The sequence below is a fragment of the Pecten maximus genome, chromosome 19, assembly GCF_902652985.1.
Source record: "Pecten maximus chromosome 19, xPecMax1.1, whole genome shotgun sequence".
NCBI classification, from domain to species: Eukaryota; Metazoa; Mollusca; class Bivalvia; order Pectinida; family Pectinidae; genus Pecten; species Pecten maximus.
This window is the reverse complement of record NC_047033.1, coordinates 22,148,060-22,175,346: the sequence shown is the minus strand read 5'-3', so window position 1 is coordinate 22,175,346 and position 27,287 is coordinate 22,148,060. Positions and strand designations below refer to the sequence as shown.

At 37.2% G+C, this 27,287-nt stretch overlaps 1 protein-coding gene across 1 annotated transcript; it reads right to left on the bottom strand.

Annotated features, from left to right (window-relative positions):
- Window positions 1-212: 212 nt before the first annotated feature.
- LOC117318197 (innexin unc-7-like) lies at window positions 213-27,007 on the bottom strand. Its single transcript, XM_033873227.1, has 2 exons — window positions 26,808-27,007; window positions 213-2,886 (listed from the first exon to the last, which is right to left on the bottom strand). Exons 1-2 carry the CDS (start codon window positions 26,813-26,815, stop codon window positions 1,692-1,694), a joined length of 1,203 nt encoding a protein of 400 aa, XP_033729118.1. The 5' UTR covers window positions 26,816-27,007; the 3' UTR covers window positions 213-1,691.
- Window positions 27,008-27,287: the final 280 nt, after the last annotated feature.

The following is a 27,287-nucleotide window of genomic DNA, read 5'->3' as shown; positions in this document are numbered from 1 at the left end:
TGTTAACAATTTTGTATGATTTCGGAGACGTAAAATAGATAACATGATACACGATTCCAAACCAAAGCGAAATAACTCGAATATACAATGGAATCAATATGTGTGATATCAATGCATTAGTTTTATCTATGGAATAAATTGTCATCAAAATGTATCAATAGAAAAATTCGAAAAAGTTTACAATACAAAGAAAAAATAACAGAACAACAGAATAATAAGAATGCTGTGATTTATTTAAAAGCAAATATTTCATTTATCAAAAAAGGTACGATTGTTCTAAAAATGTACATATCACATATAATATACCGGTATAATTGAAAGCACCTGTTTATCATAACGAACGTGAAAATTATAACAAAGGTTTTTATTTCTCGGGGGGAAATATCACTTCAGTTTTAAAAAATAATGATGTATAATCAGCTATTGAAGTTCGTTTCGTTCAATTTATTTTGCCAAAACATTTCAGAGAAATCCCAAAGATTATGGTAAAAATACACGAACCTATTGGTAAAATATATCTACATCGTAATTAACATGCTCGCGCGAGCGGTATTCTAAAAAGATGAAACAAAATACAATATTGATCAATAAAAAAAATATGTCTATGATAATAACGATTATTTTAACTCACATTGTAAGCAATGGCAAGGTAAGTAAGTTTGAAGCATTTAGGTAAAGTATATAGTTTCAATATAACTTAAAGTTGTTCGAGTTCTGGAAGACGCTTTGATTCGTTGTCATTGTTTTATGTACAAGTGGCATGGCACAAAGATATCCTTGTGTCGGCACAACGAGTTTTCAGTCTTTAAAATGCACAAATGTTTCATATCATAGCAAACATTTCACCATTTTTTCCCCACGAAAATGGAAAATATATGGAAAGATATATGACGAGAGGATATTTTACGTTAATGATTGATGTTCAATTTCAAAGATTTACACAAAAGTTAAAAGCAATCAGACGAATTTCATTTATCGAGAAAAACTAACAATGCACAAGGCTTGACCACATATATAACGTTGCATACAGCCTTAACTCTAATCACTTTTCGTCACATTGCTTGGACCAAATGTCCGCCACATGATCATCAACAAAAGTCAAAATTATTATAGGCTTATCACTTTGGAATTTTTCGTAACAAGATATGAATATCGGAGACCTCAGCTATATACAAACAGTAGCATGTCGTGTTGGTTAACAAATATCCATACAGAAAACATACATGGTAAAAGCGGAAACCCGATATGAATATTCTTTGCAAATGTCAATGTGACTTTTGGATTCTATCATAGGATATACGAAAGCTACATATAATTATAACACAACGCAGTATATTTCACTTGGTACATATAGATACATAATGATATAGTCACTATACGAATGTGTCTCATGTTATTCTGAAACCATTTTAAGATGGCATGTTTTGAAACGGCCGAGAAAAAAACCCATCAGAAACCTTCTTTTAATCTAACACATGAGATGGATAGAGTGGTTTTACCACATAATACAAAAACACAGATTCTTGTGTTTTTTTTATACAGTTCGACTTCAAGTAAAATTGTAACCATGCTGCGACGTATGGAATGTAATGGTAAAATGATTAAATATATCTTAAAACTGATAAAGAGTTGAAACAGCAATGTCCACATTTAGATTGCTGTGCTATCTAAACCACAGGTTTAATTTGTGATTATATGTCTGAACTCAGGGACAAGTAGGTTTTCACGTGTGGTTTATCACAGTAATCCTTCCACAGTTTGGCTACGATTTCTGATGCCACAACTGGACTTGTATTGTGGCTGATCAACCAAATGAGAAAGACGCCATCTTGCCTCAGATACTTGTCAACAAACTTCACCTGAACATCAGCAAGTCTACTGCTGCTACGCAGCTCCGGTGGTATCTGGTCATCGTCAATGTACTTCCGGATGTATTCGTTCTTCCGTCGTGGGAAGAAAAGCATAGCGAAGTTGTAGATAAAATTGATGGCATTTACGATAGACATGATGACCAATAGGAACCAGAGGATGATGAACATCTTCTCATTAAAGAGATTTATAGGTAAAGAACACTGAACTGTCCATCGTTGGAGATTTTGAAGTTGTCGGATGTTAAAATCGCAAAACGTGACACGAGGAAAGCGCTTCAAATCTTCCCACTTTTGATTGGCTGTCACTCCTGCCACGAAGTCTGGACCCAGATTCATAAAATCGTTACCCAACAGAGCATCCACAAGAAATAGCTGCCCAATGGTATTCGCTGTATATAGTCCGCATGTTATCATGTATATCACCGTAAGATAGTTACCGAAGTGTACTCCGTGGTGTCCCATTTTCTCTTTCAGAGCTTGTACACGCTGGTAGGCAGAACCTCTACCGTCTCTGATCTCAATCCACTTATCGATGTAGGACGCGATATCGATCATCCTTTCGGCACGTTTCTTTGGACCCAGATACGTTGCGTCGCTGGCTAGATTCAATGTCTTCTTGATGTTAATGCCAGATTTTGGGTAGAATCCCTTCCAGAAGATTTTTGGACAGTAGAAGAGGAAAGCCATGAGAACGAAGATTAGAGGCACCCATTGGTAATACATAATTTCAGTTTCCTCCCGTTCGTCATCCTCAACTGGAAGTATCTCATCGAAAGGGACACCATACGTGTTTTTGATCCAGCAATAGCTGTTCGCATACGACACGTGGAATTTTGCAAACTCGGCAGGGCACCAACATTGTATAGGTTCTCCAACGTACTGCTTTGCGCACACCAACAATGCAAGTATGATAAGAGAAACGACACAGAACTTCCGGTTGAGGACATGTATCGATGTGTCATCACTAAGTGTGGTCCTGATGACGGAAGAACCCTGCTTGGTGACGTCCTCCAAACTGAAAAAAAGCAAAATAAACATATGAGAACTCGAATGAAATCTACTAAAAGGTCTCTTCTGTAGTTTGTAATTTTGAGACTCCGATTATTACGTTTTCTTTTCTGTTAAGACCAAACTGAACCACCTCCTGTAATTTGACAGATAATTGTTTTTCAGATTTTACCCTCTTTATATTATTTCTTGCCAATCAAAGATATCATTATTGGATATAGCACCTATCTATTTTCTTTATTTGACACATCTTATATGATTACATGTACTTTGTACTAACCGGAGTTTGAATATGCGTCGGAAAACGGTTATAAACTAAAGTGAAACTTCAACAAAGATCGGTACCGCCACTGACTGTAGATTCATATAAACATGATATCTTTCCAGCGGCTTATTCCGAACCTTACATTTTTATCGCAGTTTAAATGACTTCAAAAGTCATTTTATAGGTTTTATAGGTCATTTGTAGAGCAATTTAATGTGTGTATTGGACCTGGTGAATGCGTTTAAGATGATAACGATTGGTTAATCACATGTACTGTGACATTACATTTGTCTTTCGCGAAAGTATGTTTTTTTTACCTGCCCGACAAGGTAGTTTTTCTCCGGGTACATTCTTCCATCGGACCAATAGGAGCTATTTAAATAGTTTAATATCACGTATTTCGCATTTGGTTCAAATTAAATCAAGTTTACATTTTACGTATATTTGCACATACATTGTACATGTATATTTAAAGTATATTTTACATTTTTTTTTTTAGATATTCCAAAGAATAGACCCAGAACGTATGCACTTGTGCTGGTCTGATCCCAGAACAACGTCCAATATACATATGTAACACTTCCTTAAAACCACGCCCTGTAATGGAGACCTTTTAAGTACCATCGGTGCGATATATTGAAGATTTCATATAAATGTATTTTCATAATAGCAAATTTAGATAAGTTTGGACTTGAAATGATAAGATAGATAAGACGAAGAGAGATTATTATCCATGCATCAAATCCACAGGGACAGGGTTTCAAAACATTTAATAAGAAATAACACAAATTAATATACCTATTTTTCGCAAAACTCAGAAAACGTTTACATTTTTACTTGTGATAGAGTAAAAATGAGGTGAACAAAATCAAACCGAGTCAGACATTTTAATTGTTGTGCAATTTTCAGTTCATGACTTAACGTCAACGCCCATATCGTATGCCGTTACCATGGATTTGTGACCGGCGCAACGCTCTAGGCAAAAGTGTCGGGAAAGTCACTGTGGTTTTATTAGCGTCGCTTCAGGTGTTAATAACTGTCAAACAATTTCAAGGTCAAAATGCGTTAACACAGTTTTCATATAGGGATTGAATAGATTTGTTCTTCATTTTCATGGCGGATATGAATATAACAGAAGCTATAGTAATAAAGAGATTGAGGTATGTACATGTAGACACGAGGACGACTGTTTTCTATAGCAAGAGTGATTGAGGTTTGTAAACACGAGGACGGCTGTTTTCTATAGCAAGAGTGATTGAGGTTTGTATACACGAGGACGGCTGTTTTCTATAGTAGTAGAGTGATTGAGGTTTGTATACACGAGGACGGCTGTTTTATATAGTAGTAGAGTGATTGAGGTTTGTATACACGAGGACGGATGTTTTCTATAGTAGTAGAGAGATTGAGGTTTGTATACACGAGGACGGTTGTTTTCTATAGTAGTAGAGAGATTGAGGTTTGTATACACGAGGACGACTGTTTTATATAGTAGTAGAGAGATTGAGGTTTGTATACACGAGGACGACTGTTTTATATAGTAGTAGAGTGATTGAGGTTTGTAGACACGAGGACGGCTGTTTTCTATAGTAGTAGAGAGATTGAGGTTTGTATACACGAGGACGACTGTTTTATATAGCAGTAGAGAGATTGAGGTTTGTAGACACGAGGACGGCTGTTTTATATAGTAGTAGAGTGATTGAGGTTTGTAGACACGAGGACGGCCGTTTTCTATAGTAGTACAGAGATTGAGGTTTGTAGACACGAGGACGGCTCTTTTCTATAGTAGTAGAGAGATTGAGGTTTGTAGACACGAGGACGGCTGTTTTCTATAGTAGTAGAGAGATTGAGGTTTGTAGACACGAGGACGGCTGTTTTCTATAATAGTAGAGAGATTGAGGTTTGTAGACACGAGGACGGCTGTTTTCTATAGTAGTAGAGTGATTGAGGTTTGTAGACACGAGGACGACTGTTTTATATAGTAGTAGAGAGATTGAGGTTTGTAGACACGAGGACGGCTGTTTTCTATAATAGTTGAGAGATTGAGGTTTGTAGACACGAGGACGGCTGTTTTCTATAGTAGTAGAGTGATTGAGGTTTGTAGACACGAGGACGACTGTTTTATATAGTAGTAGAGTGATTGAGGTTTGTATACACGAGGACGACTGTTTTATATAGTAGTAGAGAGATTGAGGTTTGTATACACGAGGACGACTGTTTTATATAGTAGTAGAGTGATTGAGGTTTGTAGACACGAGGACGGCTGTTTTCTATAGTAGTAGAGAGATTGAGGTTTGTAGACACGAGGACGACTGTTTTATATAGTAGTAGAGAGATTGAGGTTTGTAGACACGAGGACGGCTGTTTTCTATAGTAGTAGAGTGATTGAGGTTTGTAGACACGAGGACGGCTGTTTTCTATAGTAGTAGAGTGATTGAGGTTTGTAGACAAGAGGACGACTGTTTTATATAGTAGTAGAGAGATTGAGGTTTGTAGACACGAGGACGGCTGTTTTCTATAGTAGTAGAGTGATTGAGGTTTGTAGACACGAGGACGGCTGTTTTCTATAGTAGTAGAGTGATTGAGGTTTGTATACACGAGGACGACTGTTTTATATAGTAGTAGAGAGATTGAGGTTTGTAGACACGAGAACGGCTGTTTTCTATAGTAGTAGAGTGATTGAGGTTTGTAGACACGAGGACGGCTGTTTTATATATTAGTAGAGTGATTGAGGTTTGTAGACACGAGGACGACTGTTTTCTATAGTAGTAGAGTGATTGAGGTTTGTAGACACGAGAACGGCTGTTTTCTATAGTAGTAGAGAGATTGAGGTTTGTAGACACGAGGACGACTGTTTTCTATAGTAGTAGAGTGATTGAGGTTTGTATACACGATGACGGCGGTTTTCTATAGTAGTAGAGAGATTGAGGTTTGTATACACGAGGACGACTGTTTTATATAGTAGTAGAGTGATTGAGGTTTGTATACACGAGGACAACTGTTTTCTATAGTAGTAGAGTGATTGAGGTTTGTATACACGAGGAGGGCTGTTTTCTATAGTAGTAGAGAGATTGAGGTTTGTATACACGAGGACGACTGTTTTCTATAGTAGTAGAGTGATTGAGGTTTGTATACACGAGGACGACTGTTTTCTATAGTAGTAGAGCGATTGAGGTTTGTAGACACGAGGACGATTGTTTTATATAGTAGTAGAGTGATTGAGGTTTGTATACACGAGGAGGGCTGTTTTCTATAGTAGTAGAGAGATTGAGGTCTGTATACACGAGGGCGACTGTTTTCTATAGTAGTAGAGTGATTGAGGTTTGTATACACGAGGACGACTGTTTTATATAGTAGTAGAGAGATTGAGGTTTGTATACACGAGGACGGCGGTTTTCTATATTAGTAGAGAGATTGGGGTTTGTATACACGAGGACGACTGTTTTATATAGTAGTAGAGAGATTGAGGTTTGTATACACGAGGACGACTGTTTTCTATAGTAGTAGAGAGATTGAGGTTTGTAGACACGAGGACGGCTGTTTTCTTTATTAGTAGTGATTGAAGTTTGTAGATACGAGGACGACTGTTTTCTATAGTAGTAGAGTGATTGAGGTTTGTAGACACGAGGACGGCTGTTTTCTATAGTAGTAGAGAAATTGAGGTTTGTAGAGACGAGGACGACTGTTTTCTATAGTAGTAGAGAGATTGAGGTTTGTATACACGAGGACGGCGGTTTTCTATAGTAGTAGAGAGATTGAGGTTTGTATACACGAGGACGACTGTTTTATATAGTAGTAGAGTGATTGAGGTTTGTATACACGAGGACGACTGTTTTATATAGTAGTAGAGTGATTGAGGTTTGTATACACGAGGACGGCTGTTTTCTATAGTAGTAGAGTGATTGAGGTTTGTAGACACGAGGACGACTGTTTTCTATAGTAGTAGATTGATTGAGGTTTGTATACATGAGGACGGCTGTTTTCTATAGTAGTAGATTGATTGAGGTTTGTAGACACGAGGACGGCTGTTTTCTATAGTAGTAGAGAGATTGAGGTTTGTAGACACGAGGACGGCTGTTTTCTATAGTAGTAGAGAGATTGAGGTTTGTAGACACGAGGACGGCTGCTTTCTATAGTAGTAGAGTGATTGAGGTTTGTAGACACGAGGACGGCTATTGTCTATAGTAGTAGAGAGATTGAGGTTTGTATACACGAGGACGGCTGTTTTCTATAGCAAGAGTGATTGAGGTTTGTAGACACGAGGACGGCTATTGTCTATAGTAGTAGAGAGATTGAGGTTTGTATACACGAGGACGACTGTTTTCTATAGTAGTAGAGTGATTGAGGTTTGTATACACGAGGACGACTGTTTTCTACAGTAGTAGAGAGATTGAGGTTTGTATACACGAGGACGACTGTTTTATACTAGTAGTAGAGAGATTGAGGTTTGTATACACGAGGACGACTGTTTTCTATAGTAGTAGAGTGATTGAGGTTTGTATACACGAGGACGACTGTTTTCTATAGTAGTAGAGAGATTGAGGTTTGTATACACGAGGACGACTGTTTTCTATAGTAGTAGAGGGATTGAGGTTTGTAGACACGAGGACGGCTGTTTTATATAGTAGTAGAGTGATTGAGGTTTGTAGACACGAGGACGACTGTTTTCTATAGTAGTAGAGTGATTGAGGTTAGCATACACGAGGACGGCTGTTCTCTATAGTAGTAGAGTGATTGAGGTTTGTAGACACGAGGACGGCTGTTTTCTATAGTAGTAGAGAGATTGAGGTTTGTATACACGAGGACGACTGTTTTCTATAGTAGTAGAGAGATTGAGGTTTGTATACACGAGAACGGCTGTTTTATATAGTAGTAGAGAGATTGAGGTTTGTAGACACGAGGACGACTGTTTTATATAGTAGTAGAGTGATTGAGGTTTGTATACACGAGGACGGCTGTTTTATATATTAGTAGAGAGATTGAGGTTTGTATACACGAGGACGACTGTTTTATATAGTAGTAGAGTGATTGAGGTTTGTATACACGAGGACGACTGTTTTATATACATTGTAGTAGTAGAGTGATTGAGGTTTGTATACACGAGGACGACTGTTTTCTATAGTAGTAGAGTGATTGAGGTTTGTATACACGAGGACGGCTGTTTTCTATAGTAGTAGAGTGATTGAGGTTTGTATACACGAGGACGACTGTTTTCTACAGTAGTAGAGAGATTGAGGTTTGTATACACGAGGACGACTGTTTTATATAGTAGTAGAGTGATTGAGGTTTGTATACACGAGGACGACTGTTTTATATAGTAGTAGAGAGATTGAGGTTTGTATACACGAGGACGACTGTTTTCTATAGTAGTAGAGTGATTGAGGTTTGTATACACGAGGACGACTGTTTTCTATAGTAGTAGAGAGATTGAGGTTTGTATACACGAGGACGACTGTTTTCTATAGTAGTAGAGGGATTGAGGTTTGTAGACACGAGGACGGCTGTTTTATATAGTAGTAGAGTGATTGAGGTTTGTAGACACGAGGACGACTGTTTTCTATAGTAGTAGAGTGATTGAGGTTAGCATACACGAGGACGGCTGTTCTCTATAGTAGTAGAGTGATTGAGGTTTGTAGACACGAGGACGGTTGTTTTCTATAGTAGTAGAGAGATTGAGGTTTGTATACACGAGGACGACTGTTTTCTATAGTAGTAGAGAGATTGAGGTTTGTATACACGAGAACGGCTGTTTTATATAGTAGTAGAGAGATTGAGGTTTGTAGACACGAGGACGACTGTTTTATATAGTAGTAGAGTGATTGAGGTTTGTATACACGAGGACGGCTGTTTTATATATTAGTAGAGAGATTGAGGTTTGTATACACGAGGACGGCCGTTTTCTATAGTAGTAGAGAGATTGAGGTTTGTATACACGAGGACGACTGTTTTATATAGTAGTAGAGTGATTGAGGTTTGTATACACGAGGACGACTGTTTTATATAGTAGTAGAGTGATTGAGGTTTGTATACACGAGGACGACTGTTTTCTATAGTAGTAGAGTGATTGAGGTTTGTATACACGAGGACGGCTGTTTTCTATAGTAGTAGAGAGATTGAGGTTTGTAGACACGAGGACGGCTGTTTTCTATAGTAGTAGAGAGATTGAGGTTTGTATACACGAGGACGACTGTTTTCTATAGTAGTAGAGTGATTGAGGTTTGTATACACGAGGACGACTGTTTTCTATAGTAGTAGAGAGATTGAGGTTTGTATACACGAGGACGGCCGTTTTCTATAGTAGTAGAGAGATTGAGGTTTGTATACACGAGGACGACTGTTTTATATAGTAGTAGAGTGATTGAGGTTTGTAGACACGAGGACGACTGTTTTATATAGTAGTAGAGTGATTGAGGTTTGTATACACGAGGACGACTGTTTTATATAGTAGTAGAGAGATTGAGGTTTGTATACACGAGGACGGCCGTTTTCTATAGTAGTAGAGAGATTGAGGTTTGTATACACGAGGACGACTGTTTTATATAGTAGTAGAGTGATTGAGGTTTGTAGACACGAGGACGGCGGTTTTCTATAGTAGTAGAGAGATTGAGGTTTGTATACACGAGGACGGCTGTTTTCTATAGTAGTAGAGAGATTGAGGTTTGTAGACACGAGGACGGCTGTTTTCTATAGTAGTAGAGAGATTGAGGTTTGTAGACACGAGGACGGTTGTTTTATATAGTAGTAGAGAGATTGAGGTTTGTATACACGAGGACGACTGTTTTCTATAGTAGTAGAGTGATTGAGGTTTGTATACACGAGGACGACTGTTTTCTATAGTAGTAGAGAGATTGAGGTTTGTAGACACGAGGACGGCTGCTTTCTATAGTAGTAGAGAGATTGAGTTTTGTAGACACGAGGACGGCGGTTTTCTATAGTAGTAGAGAGATTGAGGTTTGTATACACGAGGACGGCTGTTTTCTATAGTAGTAGAGAGATTGAGGTCTGTATACACGAGGACGGCTGTTTTCTATAGTAGTAGAGAGATTGAGGTTTGTATACACGAGGACGACTGTTTTATATAGTAGTAGAGAGATTGAGGTTTGTATACACGAGGACGACTGTTTTATATAGTAGTAGAGTGATTGAGGTTTGTAGGCACGAGGACGGCGGTTTTCTATAGTAGTAGAGAGATTGAGGTTTGTATACACGAGGACGGCTGTTTTCTATAGTAGTAGAGAGATTGAGGTTTGTAGACACGAGGACGGCTGCTTTCTATAGTAGTAGAGAGATTGAGGTTTGTAGACACGAGGACGGTTGTTTTATATAGTAGTAGAGAGATTGAGGTTTGTATACACGAGGACGACTGTTTTCTATAGTAGTAGAGTGATTGAGGTTTGTATACACGAGGACAACTGTTTTCTATAGTAGTAGAGTGATTGAGATTTGTATACACGAGGAGGGCTGTGTTCTATAGTAGTAGAGAGATTCAGGTTTGTATACACGAGGACGACTGTTTTCTATAGTAGTAGAGTGATTGAGGTTTGTATACACGAGGACGACTGTTTTCTATAGTAGTAGAGCGATTGAGGTTTGTAGACACGAGGACGATTGTTTTATATAGTAGTAGAGTGATTGAGGTTTGTATACACGAGGAGGGCTGTTTTCTATAGTAGTAGAGAGATTGAGGTCTGTATACACGAGGGCGACTGTTTTCTATAGTAGTAGAGTGATTGAGGTTTGTATACACGAGGACGACTGTTTTATATAGTAGTATAGAGATTGAGGTTTGTATACACGAGGACGGCGGTTTTCTATATTAGTAGAGAGATTGGGGTTTGTATACACGAGGACGACTGTTTTATATAGTAGTAGAGAGATTGAGGTTTGTTTACACGAGGACGACTGTTTTCTATAGTAGTAGAGAGATTGAGGTTTTTAGACACGAGGACGGCTGTTTTCTTTATTAGTAGTGATTGAAGTTTGTAGATACGAGGACGACTGTTTTCTATAGTAGTAGAGTGATTGAGGTTTGTAGACACGAGGACGGCTGTTTTCTATAGTAGTAGAGAAATTGAGGTTTGTAGAGACGAGGACGACTGTTTTCTATAGTAGTAGAGAGATTGAGGTTTGTATACACGAGGACGGCGGTTTTCTATAGAAGTAGAGAGATTGAGGTTTGTATACACGAGGACGACTGTTTTATATAGTAGTAGAGTGATTGAGGTTTGTATACACGAGGACGACTGTTTTATATAGTAGTAGAGTGATTGAGGTTTGTATACACGAGGACGGCTGTTTTCTATAGTAGTAGAGTGATTGAGGTTTGTAGACACGAGGACGACTGTTTTCTATAGTAGTAGATTGATTGAGGTTTGTATACATGAGGACGGCTGTTTTCTATAGTAGTAGATTGATTGAGGTTTGTAGACACGAGGACAGCTGTTTTCTATAGTAGTAGAGAGATTGAGGTTTGTAGACACGAGGACGGCTGTTTTCTATAGTAGTAGAGAGATTGAGGTTTGTAGACACGAGGACGGCTGTTTTCTATAGTAGTAGAGAGATTGAGGTTTGTAGACACGAGGACGGCTGCTTTCTATAGTAGTAGAGTGATTGAGGTTTGTAGACACGAGGACGGCTATTGTCTATAGTAGTAGAGAGATTGAGGTTTGTATACACGAGGACGGCTGTTTTCTATAGCAAGAGTGATTGAGGTTTGTAGACACGAGGACGGCTATTGTCTATAGTAGTAGAGAGATTGAGGTTTGTATACACGAGGACGACTGTTTTCTATAGTAGTAGAGTGATTGAGGTTTGTATACACGAGGACGACTGTTTTCTACAGTAGTAGAGAGATTGAGGTTTGTATACACGAGGACGACTGTTTTATATAGTAGTAGAGAGATTGAGGTTTGTATACACGAGGACGACTGTTTTCTATAGTAGTAGAGTGATTGAGGTTTGTATACACGAGGACGACTGTTTTCTATAGTAGTAGAGAGATTGAGGTTTGTATACACGAGGACGACTGTTTTCTATAGTAGTAGAGGGATTGAGGTTTGTAGACACGAGGACGGCTGTTTTATATAGTAGTAGAGTGATTGAGGTTTGTAGACACGAGGACGACTGTTTTCTATAGTAGTAGAGTGATTGAGGTTAGCATACACGAGGACGGCTGTTCTCTATAGTAGTAGAGTGATTGAGGTTTGTAGACACGAGGACGGTTGTTTTCTATAGTAGTAGAGAGATTGAGGTTTGTATACACGAGGACGACTGTTTTCTATAGTAGTAGAGAGATTGAGGTTTGTATACACGAGAACGGCTGTTTTATATAGTAGTAGAGAGATTGAGGTTTGTAGACACGAGGACGACTGTTTTATATAGTAGTAGAGTGATTGAGGTTTGTATACACGAGGACGGCTGTTTTATATATTAGTAGAGAGATTGAGGTTTGTATACACGAGGACGGCCGTTTTCTATAGTAGTAGAGAGATTGAGGTTTGTATACACGAGGACGACTGTTTTATATAGTAGTAGAGTGATTGAGGTTTGTATACACGAGGACGACTGTTTTATATACATTGTAGTAGTAGAGTGATTGAGGTTTGTATACACGAGGACGACTGTTTTCTATAGTAGTAGAGTGATTGAGGTTTGTATACACGAGGACGGCTGTTTTCTATAGTAGTAGAGAGATTGAGGTTTGTAGACACGAGGACGGCTGTTTTCTATAGTAGTAGAGAGATTGAGGTTTGTATACACGAGGACGACTGTTTTCTATAGTAGTAGAGTGATTGAGGTTTGTATACACGAGGAGGACTGTTTTCTATAGTAGTAGAGAGATTGAGGTTTGTATACACGAGGACGGCCGTTTTCTATAGTAGTAGAGAGATTGAGGTTTGTATACACGAGGACGACTGTTTTATATAGTAGTAGAGTGATTGAGGTTTGTAGGCACGAGGACGACTGTTTTATATAGTAGTAGAGTGATTGAGGTTTGTATACACGAGGACGACTGTTTTATATAGTAGTAGAGAGATTGAGGTTTGTATACACGAGGACGGCCGTTTTCTATAGTAGTAGAGAGATTGAGGTTTGTATACACGAGGACGACTGTTTTATATAGTAGTAGAGTGATTGAGGTTTGTAGGCACGAGGACGGCGGTTTTCTATAGTAGTAGAGAGATTGAGGTTTGTATACACGAGGACGGCTGTTTTCTATAGTAGTAGAGAGATTGAGGTTTGTAGACACGAGGGCGGCTGCTTTCTATAGTAGTAGAGAGATTGAGGTTTGTAGACACGAGGACGGTTGTTTTATATAGTAGTAGAGAGATTGAGGTTTGTATACACGAGGACGACTGTTTTCTATAGTAGTAGAGTGATTGAGGTTTGTATACACGAGGACGACTGTTTTCTATAGTAGTAGAGAGATTGAGGTTTGTAGACACGAGGACGGCTGCTTTCTATAGTAGTAGAGAGATTGAGGTTTGTATACACGAGGACGGCTGTTTTCTATAGTAGTAGAGAGATTGAGGTCTGTATACACGAGGACGGCTGTTTTCTATAGTAGTAGAGAGATTGAGGTTTGTATACACGAGGACGACTGTTTTATATAGTAGTAGAGAGATTGAGGTTTGTATACACGAGGACGACTGTTTTATATAGTAGTAGAGTGATTGAGGTTTGTAGGCACGAGGACGGCGGTTTTCTATAGTAGTAGAGAGATTGAGGTTTGTATACACGAGGACGGCTGTTTTCTATAGTAGTAGAGAGATTGAGGTTTGTAGACACGAGGACGGCTGCTTTCTATAGTAGTAGAGAGATTGAGGTTTGTAGACACGAGGACGGTTGTTTTATATAGTAGTAGAGAGATTGAGGTTTGTATACACGAGGACGACTGTTTTCTATAGTAGTAGAGTGATTGAGGTTTGTATACACGAGGACGACTGTTTTCTATAGTAGTAGAGAGATTGAGGTTTGTAGACACGAGGACGGCTGCTTTCTATAGTAGTAGAGAGATTGAGTTTTGTAGACACGAGGACGGCGGTTTTCTATAGTAGTAGAGAGATTGAGGTTTGTATACACGAGGACGGCTGTTTTCTATAGTAGTAGAGAGATTGAGGTCTGTATACACGAGGACGGCTGTTTTCTATAGTAGTAGAGAGATTGAGGTTTGTATACACGAGGACGACTGTTTTCTATAGTAGTAGAGAGATTGAGGTTTGTATACACGAGGACGACTGTTTTATATAGTAGTAGAGAGATTGAGTTTTGTAGACACGAGGACGGCGGTTTTCTATAGTAGTAGAGAGATTGAGGTTTGTAGACACGAGGACGGCTGCTTTCTATAGTAGTAGAGTGATTGAGGTTTGTAGACACGAGGACGGCTATTGTCTATAGTAGTAGAGAGATTGAGGTTTGTATACACGAGGACGGCTGTTTTCTATAGTAGTAGAGAGATTGATGTTTGTATACACGAGGACGACTGTTTTCTATAGTAGTAGAGTGATTAAGGTTTGTATACACGAGGAGGGCTGTTTTCTATAGTAGTAGAGAGATTCAGGTTTGTATACACGAGGACGACTGTTTTCTATAGTAGTAGAGTGATTGAGGTTTGTAGACACGAGGACGACTGTTTTCTATAGTAGTAGAGAGATTGAGGTTTGTATACACGAGGACGACTGTTTTCTATAGTAGTAGAGAGATTGAGGTTTGTAGACACGAGGACGACCGTTTTCTATAGTAGTAGAGATATTGAGGTTTGTATACACGAGGACGGCTGTTTTCTATAGTAGTAGAGCGATTGAGGTTTGCAGACACGAGGACGACTGTTTTATATAGTAGTAGAGTGATTGAGGTTTGTATACACGAGGACGGCCGTTTTCTATAGTAGTAGAGAGATTGAGGTTTGTATACACGAGGACGGTTGTTTTCTATAGTAGTAGAGAGATTGAGGTTTGTATACACGAGGACGGCCGTTTTCTATAGTAGTAGAGAGATTGAGGTTTGTATACACGAGGACGGCTGTTTTCTATAGTAGTAGAGAGATTGAGGTTTGTAGAGACGAGGACGACTGTTTTATATAGTAGTAGAGAGATTGAGGTTTGTAGACACGAGGACGGCTGTTTTCTATAGTAGTAGAGAGATTGAGGTTTTTAGACACGAGGACGGCTGTTTTCTTTATTAGTAGTGATTGAAGTTTGTAGATACGAGGACGACTGTTTTCTATAGTAGTAGAGTGATTGAGGTTTGTAGACACGAGGACGGCTGTTTTCTATAGTAGTAGAGAGATTGAGGTTTGTAGAGACGAGGACGACTGTTTTATATAGTAGTAGAGTGATTGAGGTTTGTATACACGAGGACGACTGTTTTATATAGTAGTAGAGAGATTGAGGTTTGTAGACACGAGGACGACTGTTTTATATAGTAGTAGAGTGATTGAGGTTTGTAGACACGAGGACGACTGTTTTATATAGTAGTAGAGAGATTGAGGTTTGTAGACACGAGGACGACTGTTTTATATAGTAGTAGAGTGATTGAGGTTTGTAGACACGAGGACGACTGTTTTATATAGTAGTAGAGAGATTGAGGTTTGTATAGACGAGGACGGCGGTTTTCTATAGTAGTAGAGTGATTGAGGTTTGTATACACGAGGACGGTTGTTTTCTATAGTAGTAGAGAGATTGAGGTTTGTATACACGAGGACGGCCGTTTTCTATAGTAGTAGAGAGATTGAGGTTTGTATACACGAGGACGACTGTTTTATATAGTAGTAGAGTGATTGAGGTTTGTAGACATGAGGACGACTGTTTTATATAGTAGTAAAGAGATTGAGGTTTGTATACACGAGGACGACTGTTTTCTATAGTAGTAGAGAGATTGAGGTTTGTATACACGAGGACGGCCGTTTTCTATAGTAGTAGAGAGATTGAGGTTTGTATACACGAGGACGACTGTTTTATATAGTAGTAGAGAGATTGAGGTTTGTATACACGAGGACGGCCGTTTTCTATAGTAGTAGAGTGGTTGAGGTTTGTATACACGAGGACGGCCGTTTTCTATAGTAGTAGAGAGATTGAGGTTTGTATACACGAGGACGGTTGTTTTCTATAGTAGTAGAGTGATTGAGGTTTGTATACATGATTCAAATAACATAAAATCTAAGAATTCGTGTCAAATTAGAAGTATTTTATGTGAATAGACGTGGACTATTTTTCAGGCGTATTAATATTTAACTGATGTAAAGTATTGAAAAACAAGACAGCAAGCATACTGTATTCATAGTGTTTTCTTTGTCAAACGCTTTTGAATACACATAAAGAATCAACACTCAGAGTGTAAATATAATGCTGTTAATGCTTACTGTAACATAAATCAAAGCGCATTTTCTGATCTTAAATATGGAGGACAGTGGTACACAAATCTATAAGGAAAATAATTATATAAGTCTTCAATATATATCAAGTATCCTTTCAGAAAGAAAATGACGAAACTGTCAGAATTAAATAAAAAGTGACTTGAGGTGATATGTAAATTTCTTATTTAGTTCGTTTATATTCATTCACATATATGTCTAAAGCTTTGCGACGCCTTAAAGTGACAAAAATATTTTCGGTAGATGTTGGGAAGGTGCCTGTGAAGGAACACATTATGCGATATATCTATAATAGCTACAAAAAAAGTAATTTAAAAACCCCTTTATATGTTGAAACATATATAAATGAACCTTCCCCATTAAGAAATGGTCTGCTCTTAAATGATCCTGGTTAAGATACCAAATCCGCACAATGTGAATCGTAGCTTATTTATATATCCGAAAGTAAGAAAATTTCATCTTATGCCTGTGTAGTCGGTGATAATTATGGAAAAATATGATTACCTTCAAACATGACGCCACATGTACATGTAATAGGTGCATTTCAATTAATTTATCATATTTAGATCTACACAATTTGTTTGTTTGTCTGTTGGGTTTATCGCCCGTGAAGAGACGGTCATTTTGAGGCTCGGCCTTATTGTAGTAGCAGGTGGCTTTCTCACGGAACAACATATTGGAGGACCGTCGCGTACCGTCCAGAGCATTAAGGTATTGAGTCTTTGCCCAAGGACACAACCAGAACTGCACAGACTGGTTCGTTTCTCAGTTGCCCGAGAAACAAAAACCGATACATTGATATTAAGAAATTGATTTCGATCTTGAACCCCTTTGTTGTATGTTTTTCATAGTCGTATTTTTTTCTTCAAAAAGCCGACATTTAATGTATTACAGCCAAAAATCTCAAATGCAGCTTTGTTTTCCTGATCCGAGAACGCTTTAAATAACTCGCCACTAGTATTGTCTTATATTGTTTACTTCTAGACACTGCAATCAATTAAACGAGCATAATATTTCCACAGACAGGCACTGAATTTGACCCAGACTTGTTTTTTCATTGACGTCACGACTCTATATGTTAACCTGTTCTATCGCCTCATCATATTACCAAAACAAAGTCAAGGAACATTTCATTGACGTCACGACTCTATATGGTAACGTGTTCTATCGCCTCATCATATTACCAAAACAAATTCAAGGAACATTTCATTGCTGTATCAAGTTTCAAAATATGTTTTAAAATTCAAACCAACTTTAATTGCAGAGAAACCGTGTATGACATCGTCATATAAGGGGTATTTATGATCGTCACACTATACCGTTGCTATAGAGATACACATCAGGTAACTTTACTTTATTGTGTCCCACGGATTACAATCTGCCTTCAAGTTTTAAGTATATTTTAAAACAAGCCATTTTAAAAATCGTGTACATAGTACGTGTATAGACAGAGGTTACACAACGAGTGGTTGTTGGATATGGCTTTTAGACTATACATGTACATAGCTAGTGCCTATACAATAAATAACTGTGGCCTTCAGGCCTATACAATGTATAACTGTGGCCTTCAGGCCTATACAATGTATAACTGTGGCTTTCAGGCCTATACAATGTATAACTGTGGCCTTCAGGCCTATACAATGTATAACTGTGGCTTTCAGGCCTATACAATGTATAACTGTGGCCTTCAGGCTTATACAATGTATAACTGTGGCCTTCAGGCCTATACAATGCATAACTGTGGCCTCCAGGCCTATACAATATATAACTGTGGCCTTCAGGCCTATACAATGTATAACTGTGGCCTTCAGGCCTATACAATGTATAACTGTATATATATATGGCTAAAGAAAGCTTAGTGTTAATAATTAAGTATCAATTAATTATATATCTGATTTACAAAACAAGTATATTATATCGGAATTCTCCATAACTATACACGTATATATATAGGCTAATTTATGTTGTAAATATAAATGATTTCAGCGATGATCAGGTTTGTTTTATTTCAACCTTGTGATAAGGGAGATAACTCGTACTGGCATACACCAGACAGATTCTCAATTACGGAAATTACCGAAGATTTCCGATGTTATGAATAGTAGCAGATTTTAAGTGACGCACATGCGTGGTCAGTTGTTTACAATCAAAATCTGCGGTAAAACGTGTACAATTTGTCGCTGCTTTTTCAATCAATTTCATCAAAAACCACCACCCACCCCTTCTTCCTTCATCACGAAGTTGTTAAGATATCGAGAGATATATATTAATTGGTGTATGATTTTATACAGAAAGTCAGTATGTCCAGAGACCTATATAGGTCTCTGGTATGTCTGACTTTCGGCTTAATGATGTCAGAGACTTTTAGATGTGATATACAAGTCTCTGATGATGTTTGATGACATTGTATGAGTATTAATGTTGTATGAGTTTTATACATAAAGTCAGGTATGTCTGACTTATGACTTCATGATGTTTTATCACATTGTATGGGTTGGCGTAATTGGTTCCCCATCTTTGTATAAAGGGGTTCTAAATATAAGTCCCATTTTATGTAACATATCACTTTGTACAAGTTTGTACAAAAAAGTAAAGATGAAATTTATTCGTCATTTAGAAGATTTAATAAATGACATTTTTCACTTTCAATCTTGATTCTGTTATCTTTTTAATCTTTATACAAACATCCACACCTATCTTGATGCATAGCTAAATATATGTTATATATCTATTTATTAGCACAGTGTATCATATACACTATGTGTTGGTGATCCGAAGATATAGATTTGAATTTCCTGTCGTAGTTGTACCGAGAGAAATATATATAATATATGTACAATTCGTATCCATGTATGTAAATACATTGCGATCCAGGTATTCATATCACCTTATAGACGACTTCCACAATGATCATATAAGGGTATCGGGCCGACCATCACTGCACCATTGAAACACCAACTCTGGTTTATGTAGAAAGTTCTTTGAAGTTTAGTTATAGTCTGTTTCAATACGGAATACTAACACAGGTAAAAAATAGGGTCAACTCAGGTATATAAATCAGGTATAGTTTTCACTGTCATATTTCTCATACATTTAGACAAAGTTTGTAGTATACACTGCAATACGTTCAATACATAACCATACTGTAGTACTTATGATAACATGTATGTTTTAGAACATATAATTTCCATATTTTTACAATATACATATTTTACAAATTGATGTTTGAAATTCACACATAATTCTTAAAATGTCTTTCTAGTAATTGGATGGACATAGATAGATTTGATAATACTCTAATACTGCATAATGATAATAATCATTTCATTTTATGAATAGATAGGTTACATGTATAATAACTAGGTGTATATATATACTTTTACGAATTTGACTTGCATACATATCTGGGCATAAAAATAAATAATGATACTCGCATCCAACTCCAGTAAAACATAGCAGACAAATTCTATTTTCCCCTGACGTGATATTTACATCTCTGGTATATATGAAAGGAATGTTTGCAGTAGGTAACGTACGATTAATAAAAATGATAAGCACATTTCTTGCAAAATTACAAATAATCCTAAAAAACAATTAAGTTAAAAAAATTATTGTGTACAGTCGAACCTGTCTATAAAGGACACCTAAGGGACAAGGCAAAAGTGTCCTTTATAGAGAGGTGTCCTTTATATAGAGGTTCAACAAGTTATGTCCCTTATAAAGGAAGAAACAAACCAAAGTCTGTTCATAGTACACTATATGTCTCCTGATTTATTATATCTAAACACTTAAACAAATGAATAAAAGACAAATAATTAAAGATAAATGCTTAATTAATTAATTTTCAATCATTCATCTGACACAAAAATTAGAGCTGATATTTTTAATAATTTATATTAAGCCTATTGTTTCTAAAAAAATCTTCCCAATATCATACTTTACTGAATATCTATTCAGACAAATACTCAACATTTTCATTAATCCTCAATATTTTGGAAAATAAATATGCTTGAAATATCTTTTCTATTACAAAATTAACTCTTTATAAATGAAAGTGCATTTTCCTCTGATAATTATAATCCGTCAGCATTTATTTGAGACCTATTTTCTGAAATCCATGTAGGGATTTGATTTAATAAATACCGGTTTCTTGTTCAGTCAATTAGTATATTGTATACAAAGACACTCGGAACTCTTCAGCAGTTCTTCATATGTTACGTAGTCATATTCCGAGGAGTTCCGAGTGTGAGAAAATGGCGGCTGACAACCATGTGCTGTCAGATTTGCGTACGGTTGATTTTGTAAGTAAAACAATTATGACAAACATAACTATTGCTTTGTCCCTCTTTTGTTGGTATTGATAATGATTTAATTACCACCTGACCATTCTTGTTGTCTAGGCTATGGTTGAATGGCTAAGCTTAGCTGTCACCGGTGAGGTTGAGTAAACAAACACCTCTGCCGATGGCGATCGGTCACTCTCTTGTAATTACTGCCCATTGTTACAGCAACTTACAGGTAACAGGACAATTAGTGACTGATGAAGTGGCTTCCTAAGTTAGCATTGCTGCCAGGGGAATTGAGTAATTAAGGCTCTGCTTGTTATTTAGAAACGTTTTACACACACATATCAACACGGCTATGGTTTCACGTGTCCGTTATACGGAATTTTAAACAACTTTACGGACAAAAATAAGTGTCCGCTGTCCGCATTAGGAAGGTGTCCGCTATATACATGATATTTATATAGTGATTTTCATTGGGGATTCCTGGAAGTGTCCGTTATGGACAGGTGTCCGCTATATAAGGGTGTCCGCTATTACAAGTTTGACTGTATATGAAAATGTCATTATTTCATTACAGCCTGTTGGATCTGTCAATAGTCCTTCTGCTCTCGTTGCCATGTTATATATATATGTATAGTTTGACCTCTTGTTACACACCAAATGTGTCAGAGTGAAATAAAAAATCTTGAATCTTGGTATTATACATTATTTCTGAGTTTGGCAATCATTATAACAGCTAATGATTTTCTGATCACCTAACAGGTGAGTTGATTTACCTGTATTCTGATTTACCTATGTTCTGATTTACCTGTGTTCTTACACTGAGGATATTTCTGTAACAGACTATAACTCCCTATCAACACTAGGACACCGGCACTGATAACAATCCTGTCATATAATCTGTTTATATGTGCATGTTGTAGTATACAATGTACGTTAATAATGACGGGCTTCTTATCTTGTGTCAACAAAGGATTTGCAGTTTTGGTATTCGACTGACGCTCACATGCCCCCCCCCAAACTGGGATTGACAACGCAAACTTGCGTATATGGGTAGGAGTGAAAGAGCCTTGTAATAATATGTAGCTCGTGGAGCCACTTTGATATGTGGAATGCGCTGTCTGAAGTGTATGGGCATGGTATATTGACAGTTGTTATTAACCGCCAGACTTCCTAGTGTGTGGCTGTATCTACATGTAGGTAAAGAGTGTTCTTTATCAATATTATCGATATTAGACGATTTAGACATTGTGACAAGCTGATACCTGATGGATCCCCGGACTATCAGAATGTCCAAATCTGGAGGTATAATTTAACCCGACCAAAATCATCTAAGCGAATACGGATCGTATTATAAATTATCTATAAATCTGAATGCTGATTCTCGATCGTATGATAAATTATCTCTAAATTCGAATGAGGATTCTCCATCGTATGATAAGTTATCTCTAAATCCGAATATTCGTATGATAAATTATCTCTAAACCCGAATGAGGATTCTCCAACGTATGAGAAATCATCTCTAAATCCGAATATTCGTATGATAAATTATCTCTAAATTCGAATATTCGTATGATAAATTATCTCTAAATCCGAATATTCGTTTGAATGTCAACATTTGTCTGAAATTCTTGGAATGTTGTACGTGATTGACCTGAAACTATTCACGCCTCTACAAACTGGCCTTCAGGGACAGGCATGTCGGCAACTTACGTATACGTGGCCAGCTTTTGACTGTACCTATATGATTACACATCATTGTGACCTGGCGAGAGAGTATTACGGTAATGTGTGTATACACTGGAATTACACATCATTGTGACCTGGCGAGAGAGTATTACGGTAATGTGTGTATACACTGTAGTCACACATCATTGTGACCTGGCGAGAGAGTATTACGGTAATGTGTGTATATATACACTGTAGTCACACATCATTGTGACCTGACGAGAGAGAGAGTATTACGGTAATGTGTGTATATATACACTGTAGTCACACATCATTGTGACCTGGCGAGAGAGTATTACGGTAATGTATGTATATATACACTGTAATCACACATCATTGTGACCTGGCGAGAGAGTATTACGGTAATGTGTGTATATATACACTGTAGTCACACATCATTGTGACTTGGCGAGAGAGTATTACGGTAATGTATGTATACACTGTAGTCACACATCATTGTGACCTGGCGAGAGAGTATTACGGTAATGTGTGTATACACTGTAGTCACACATCATTGTGACCTGACGAGAGAGAGAGTATTACGGTAATGTGTGTATATATACACTGTAGTCACACATCATTGTGACCTGGCGAGAGAGTATTACGGTAATGTGTGTATATATACACTGGAATCACACATCATTGTGACCTGGCGAGAGAGAGAGTATTACGGTAATGTGTGTATATATACACTGTAGTCACACATCATTGTGACCTGGCGAGAGAATATTACGGTAATGTGTGTTTATATACACTGTAATTACACATCATTGTGACCTGGCGAGAGAGTATTTACGGTAATGTGTGTATATATACACTGTAATTACACATCATTGTGACCTGGCGAGAGAGTATTACGGTAATGTGTGTATACACTGTAGTCACACATCATTGTGACCTGGCGAGAGAGAGTATTACGGTAATGTGTGTATATATACACTGTAGTCACAAATCATTGTGACCTGGCGAGAGAGTATTACGGTAATGTGTGTATATACTGTAGTCACACATCATTGTGACCTGGCGAGAGAGAGTATTACGGTAATGTGTGTATATATACACTGTAGTCACACATCATTGTGACCTGGCGAGAGAGTATTACGGTAATGTGTGTATACACTGGAATTACACATCATTGTGACCTGGCGAGAGAGTATTACGGTAATGTGTGTATACACTGTAGTCAAACATCATTGTGACCTGGCGAGAGAGAGTATTACGGTAATGTGTGTGTATATATACACTGGACACTTACTTATTACAATTGTCCAAAAAATGTGTACGTTATATTGAATAAAACATAATTGGCTACATAAATGCTAATTATAAAATCGTAGAAAGCTTGGAATAAGGGCATTGGCTGTGAATGACAAACGAGGGACATAATATACACAGAGGTTACATATTGAGTGGGTGGTGTATATGGTGTTCACTTGAGATTCCAAACTTATAAAAAACAACACTCGCTAAAGCTCATGTTTTTGTAACTTTTGAAAAATAACTAACGAGAGTGAAAGAAATACCATATACAACAACCACGAGTTTGTGTGACCTGTTTCTATCACAATAGGAAAGGCTATTCTCAGGATGAATCCACCTGTTTTGGGTCAAAGTACGTTCTTTTCACAATATCAGGTGTGGTATAAAAGCCTAAATTCAAATGCCGCAAATTAATTTGCAAAACTTACAATATCTGGAATGTATGGAAATATTACTATTTGTTACGAATCATAACGAAAAATATGCAAGTCAATTCTTTTCAGAGCAATAAATCATTTCCGGGCATAGTAAAGTGGCTTTCAAGTCGTAGCCAATCAAATGGCATTGAACCACGTGATTAAAAAAATAGTCTGATTCGAAGGTCATCGTATCAACCAGTCAAAACGCAATTAGACATGTGTGGTATAAATTGGATTATATTCAATAGTTCTAATGATTATTTCATGTCTTGAGTGTTCAATAACAACACCCATCTATTGTGGTAAAAATTAGTTTGATAAACTAGGGACATCATATATGTATTTACTTTTACCATCTGTAAACCACCAAAGATGTTTTCTAATTAATTACAATAGGCCTCGGCGAATTAATTGTCGACCGAGGGGATCGTTATCACAAAAATAACGATATTGTTCGTTGTTTATCCATTTAACGTGTGAAACTGTTCCATGTTCTATGTCTATGTGATCGTTTGTAATTACCTGTGTTTTGATAAAGCGACAGTTTGCCCCAAATTTCGACTATTTTAGTTTAAAATGAGGGACATTATCTATATTAGTTTAACAAACGAGGGACATTATCTATATCAGTTAACAAACGAGGGACATTATCTATATCAGGTTAACAAACGAGGGACATTATCTATATCAGTTTAACAAACGAGGGACATTAAATCAGTTAAACAAACGAGGGACATTATCTATATTAGTTTAACAAATGAGGGACATTATATCAGGTTAACAAACGAGGGACATTATCTATATCAGGTTAACAAACGAGGGACATTAAATCAGTTTAACAAACGAGGGACATACATTATATGCGCATAATCCTCAAGCTATCTTGATATGTCCCCGGTTAATCTGGATAAATCGAAGGTCATCACATCGAGACTTTATTCATATATATTTGACTGGTGGCATTGGTATCGTTGGTACAGGAGCATTATTCGTAGAAACTGTATGGAGCAGATTTTAATTCATCTTAATAGTTAGAACGTTTTACTTTAAAAATCTAGGACTATTTTTGTTCGTTTCATTAAAAGATTTCTCTGTCATCAAAACCAGGCTTTATAGTCATTTAAGTACACTACAGACCTCATCAGAAGGTACAACTCTAAATGTTGGGAAGAGTAGGGATTCTTATGCCTACTTACAGAAGTCGCAGTTGAATTAGCACTCACAAAAAATTAACCCTTGAATATACTAGAGAGGAGATATTGAACTCCCGATAAGTCATTTATTAAAACCATTTGAGTGATACTACAGGTAAACACTATCTATAAAGCTGTACAGAATGTAGATAAACATATGTATTTATCTTCATTACATATGGACCCCCACGGACGACCGCCAGAGATAACTTATATATTATCGAGGCTCATATTATCACCCCAGGTTGTTGCAACATCAAATACTATTTCATCCTTAGTAAAACTAGGGACGAATAAATTATTATACAATTTACGCTCCTGGTAAAACATTACATTTACTAAAAAATAAATGTTTTGAAAGAATTCACCTTGAAGAAAAATCACTAAATCTATATAAACAAAATTCTTTACTTTCAAAGAAATTTAATTTTTGTTCAAATAGTTTGGCATACGTAAGTTTTTTTGGGAGGCATGTGTAGTTTAAACCAGATACTTGTATATCACATGTCTCTGTTTAAACCTAATAGTAATGATCCTGTGCGGGAAATTAGGACAGACCGCCCCTCCTCCTCCTTTTTTTTAGATTGGTTTGTGGTTCTTTAATGTTACGTACGGTTAGATACATTTGAATGATTCATCCGAACACTAGTTATTGGTGTATATATTATTGTAAATTGGAAAGTCTACCTCAGGACAATGACGTCATCATTTCAGCTCGACCAATTTGTGTCATTAACACTTTCAATATTCCCATTCTAACATGTTACTTAAGTTCTTTAGTAGCGAGTTTCGCGGATATGTGATACTTATCTATGATTGATACTTTATAAGTAAAACCGATCAGCATCGTCAGAATAGGTCAGGGACGGGTAGTGGTCGCGAGTTACTTAAGGGTGAAAACAATCTCAGTACCACTCTCGTATCAATTTATTGACAAGGGTGTGCTAAAATGACGAATGTATTGTAGGTATATTAACGAGAATACATGTTTTGAAGATTAATATATGACATTGAACATAAAAACGATAAAAGATAAATCATATCTATGATGAATTACATACCGAAGACGAAAACCAATCACGTATATATATATACGTCCCTGATTGTAGGAATTTAGGAAATTCCTTTATCACATCAAATTGTTTCCATTCGAATGAGTAATGCATCACTTAATGAAATAAAGAAGAGTTCATAAAACAGTCTTTACCATTAAACTCCGTGGAGTCAAGTTTCTACCCGCATACCCCCCAAAATCAGGTCACCAAACTCCGTTAAACCATGGAAACTTTCTCCAGATTTTAAATAAGCACTTTGCATTTCATATCAACGAATAACTTTCACTATTTGAATACTTCTACAACATCATTTGATAACAATGAACTTGTAAATAATGAAATGTTATACTTACAATCCCATTTTGAGTGTTGAAAACGACTGATTTGAATTTCTCGAAATCTACATCCTTGTCAAACTTGGTCAGCCATATTGGTTTTTGAGACCCACGCACGACTGTACCTTGACGCCAATGCAGGTAGAGTAAACACGATGTAGATATATAGTGTAGGTATGTGTGTCGCTTGACAGGTCAGCGACGACGCAGATTCAGACAGGTAAACACACACGTTTCAATTTCTCCTTTACCTGTGTGACTTACATGGCCAGGTATACGTAGGTCCCAAGGGCTGTACGCTACACGCATGACGAAGCCTGGTAAAAGGACAACTTGACACCTCCTCACTGCATGTGGCTGGAGTTAGTAACTGTTCGCCATTGTGCTGGCAATTAGGATAGTACTTATACCAGAGTATAAAATGGTAACTTTAAAAAGGTTTTGCATGTATATTACTAAGAACGAAAACAAAAAACCAAACAAAAACTAGCCGGTTTT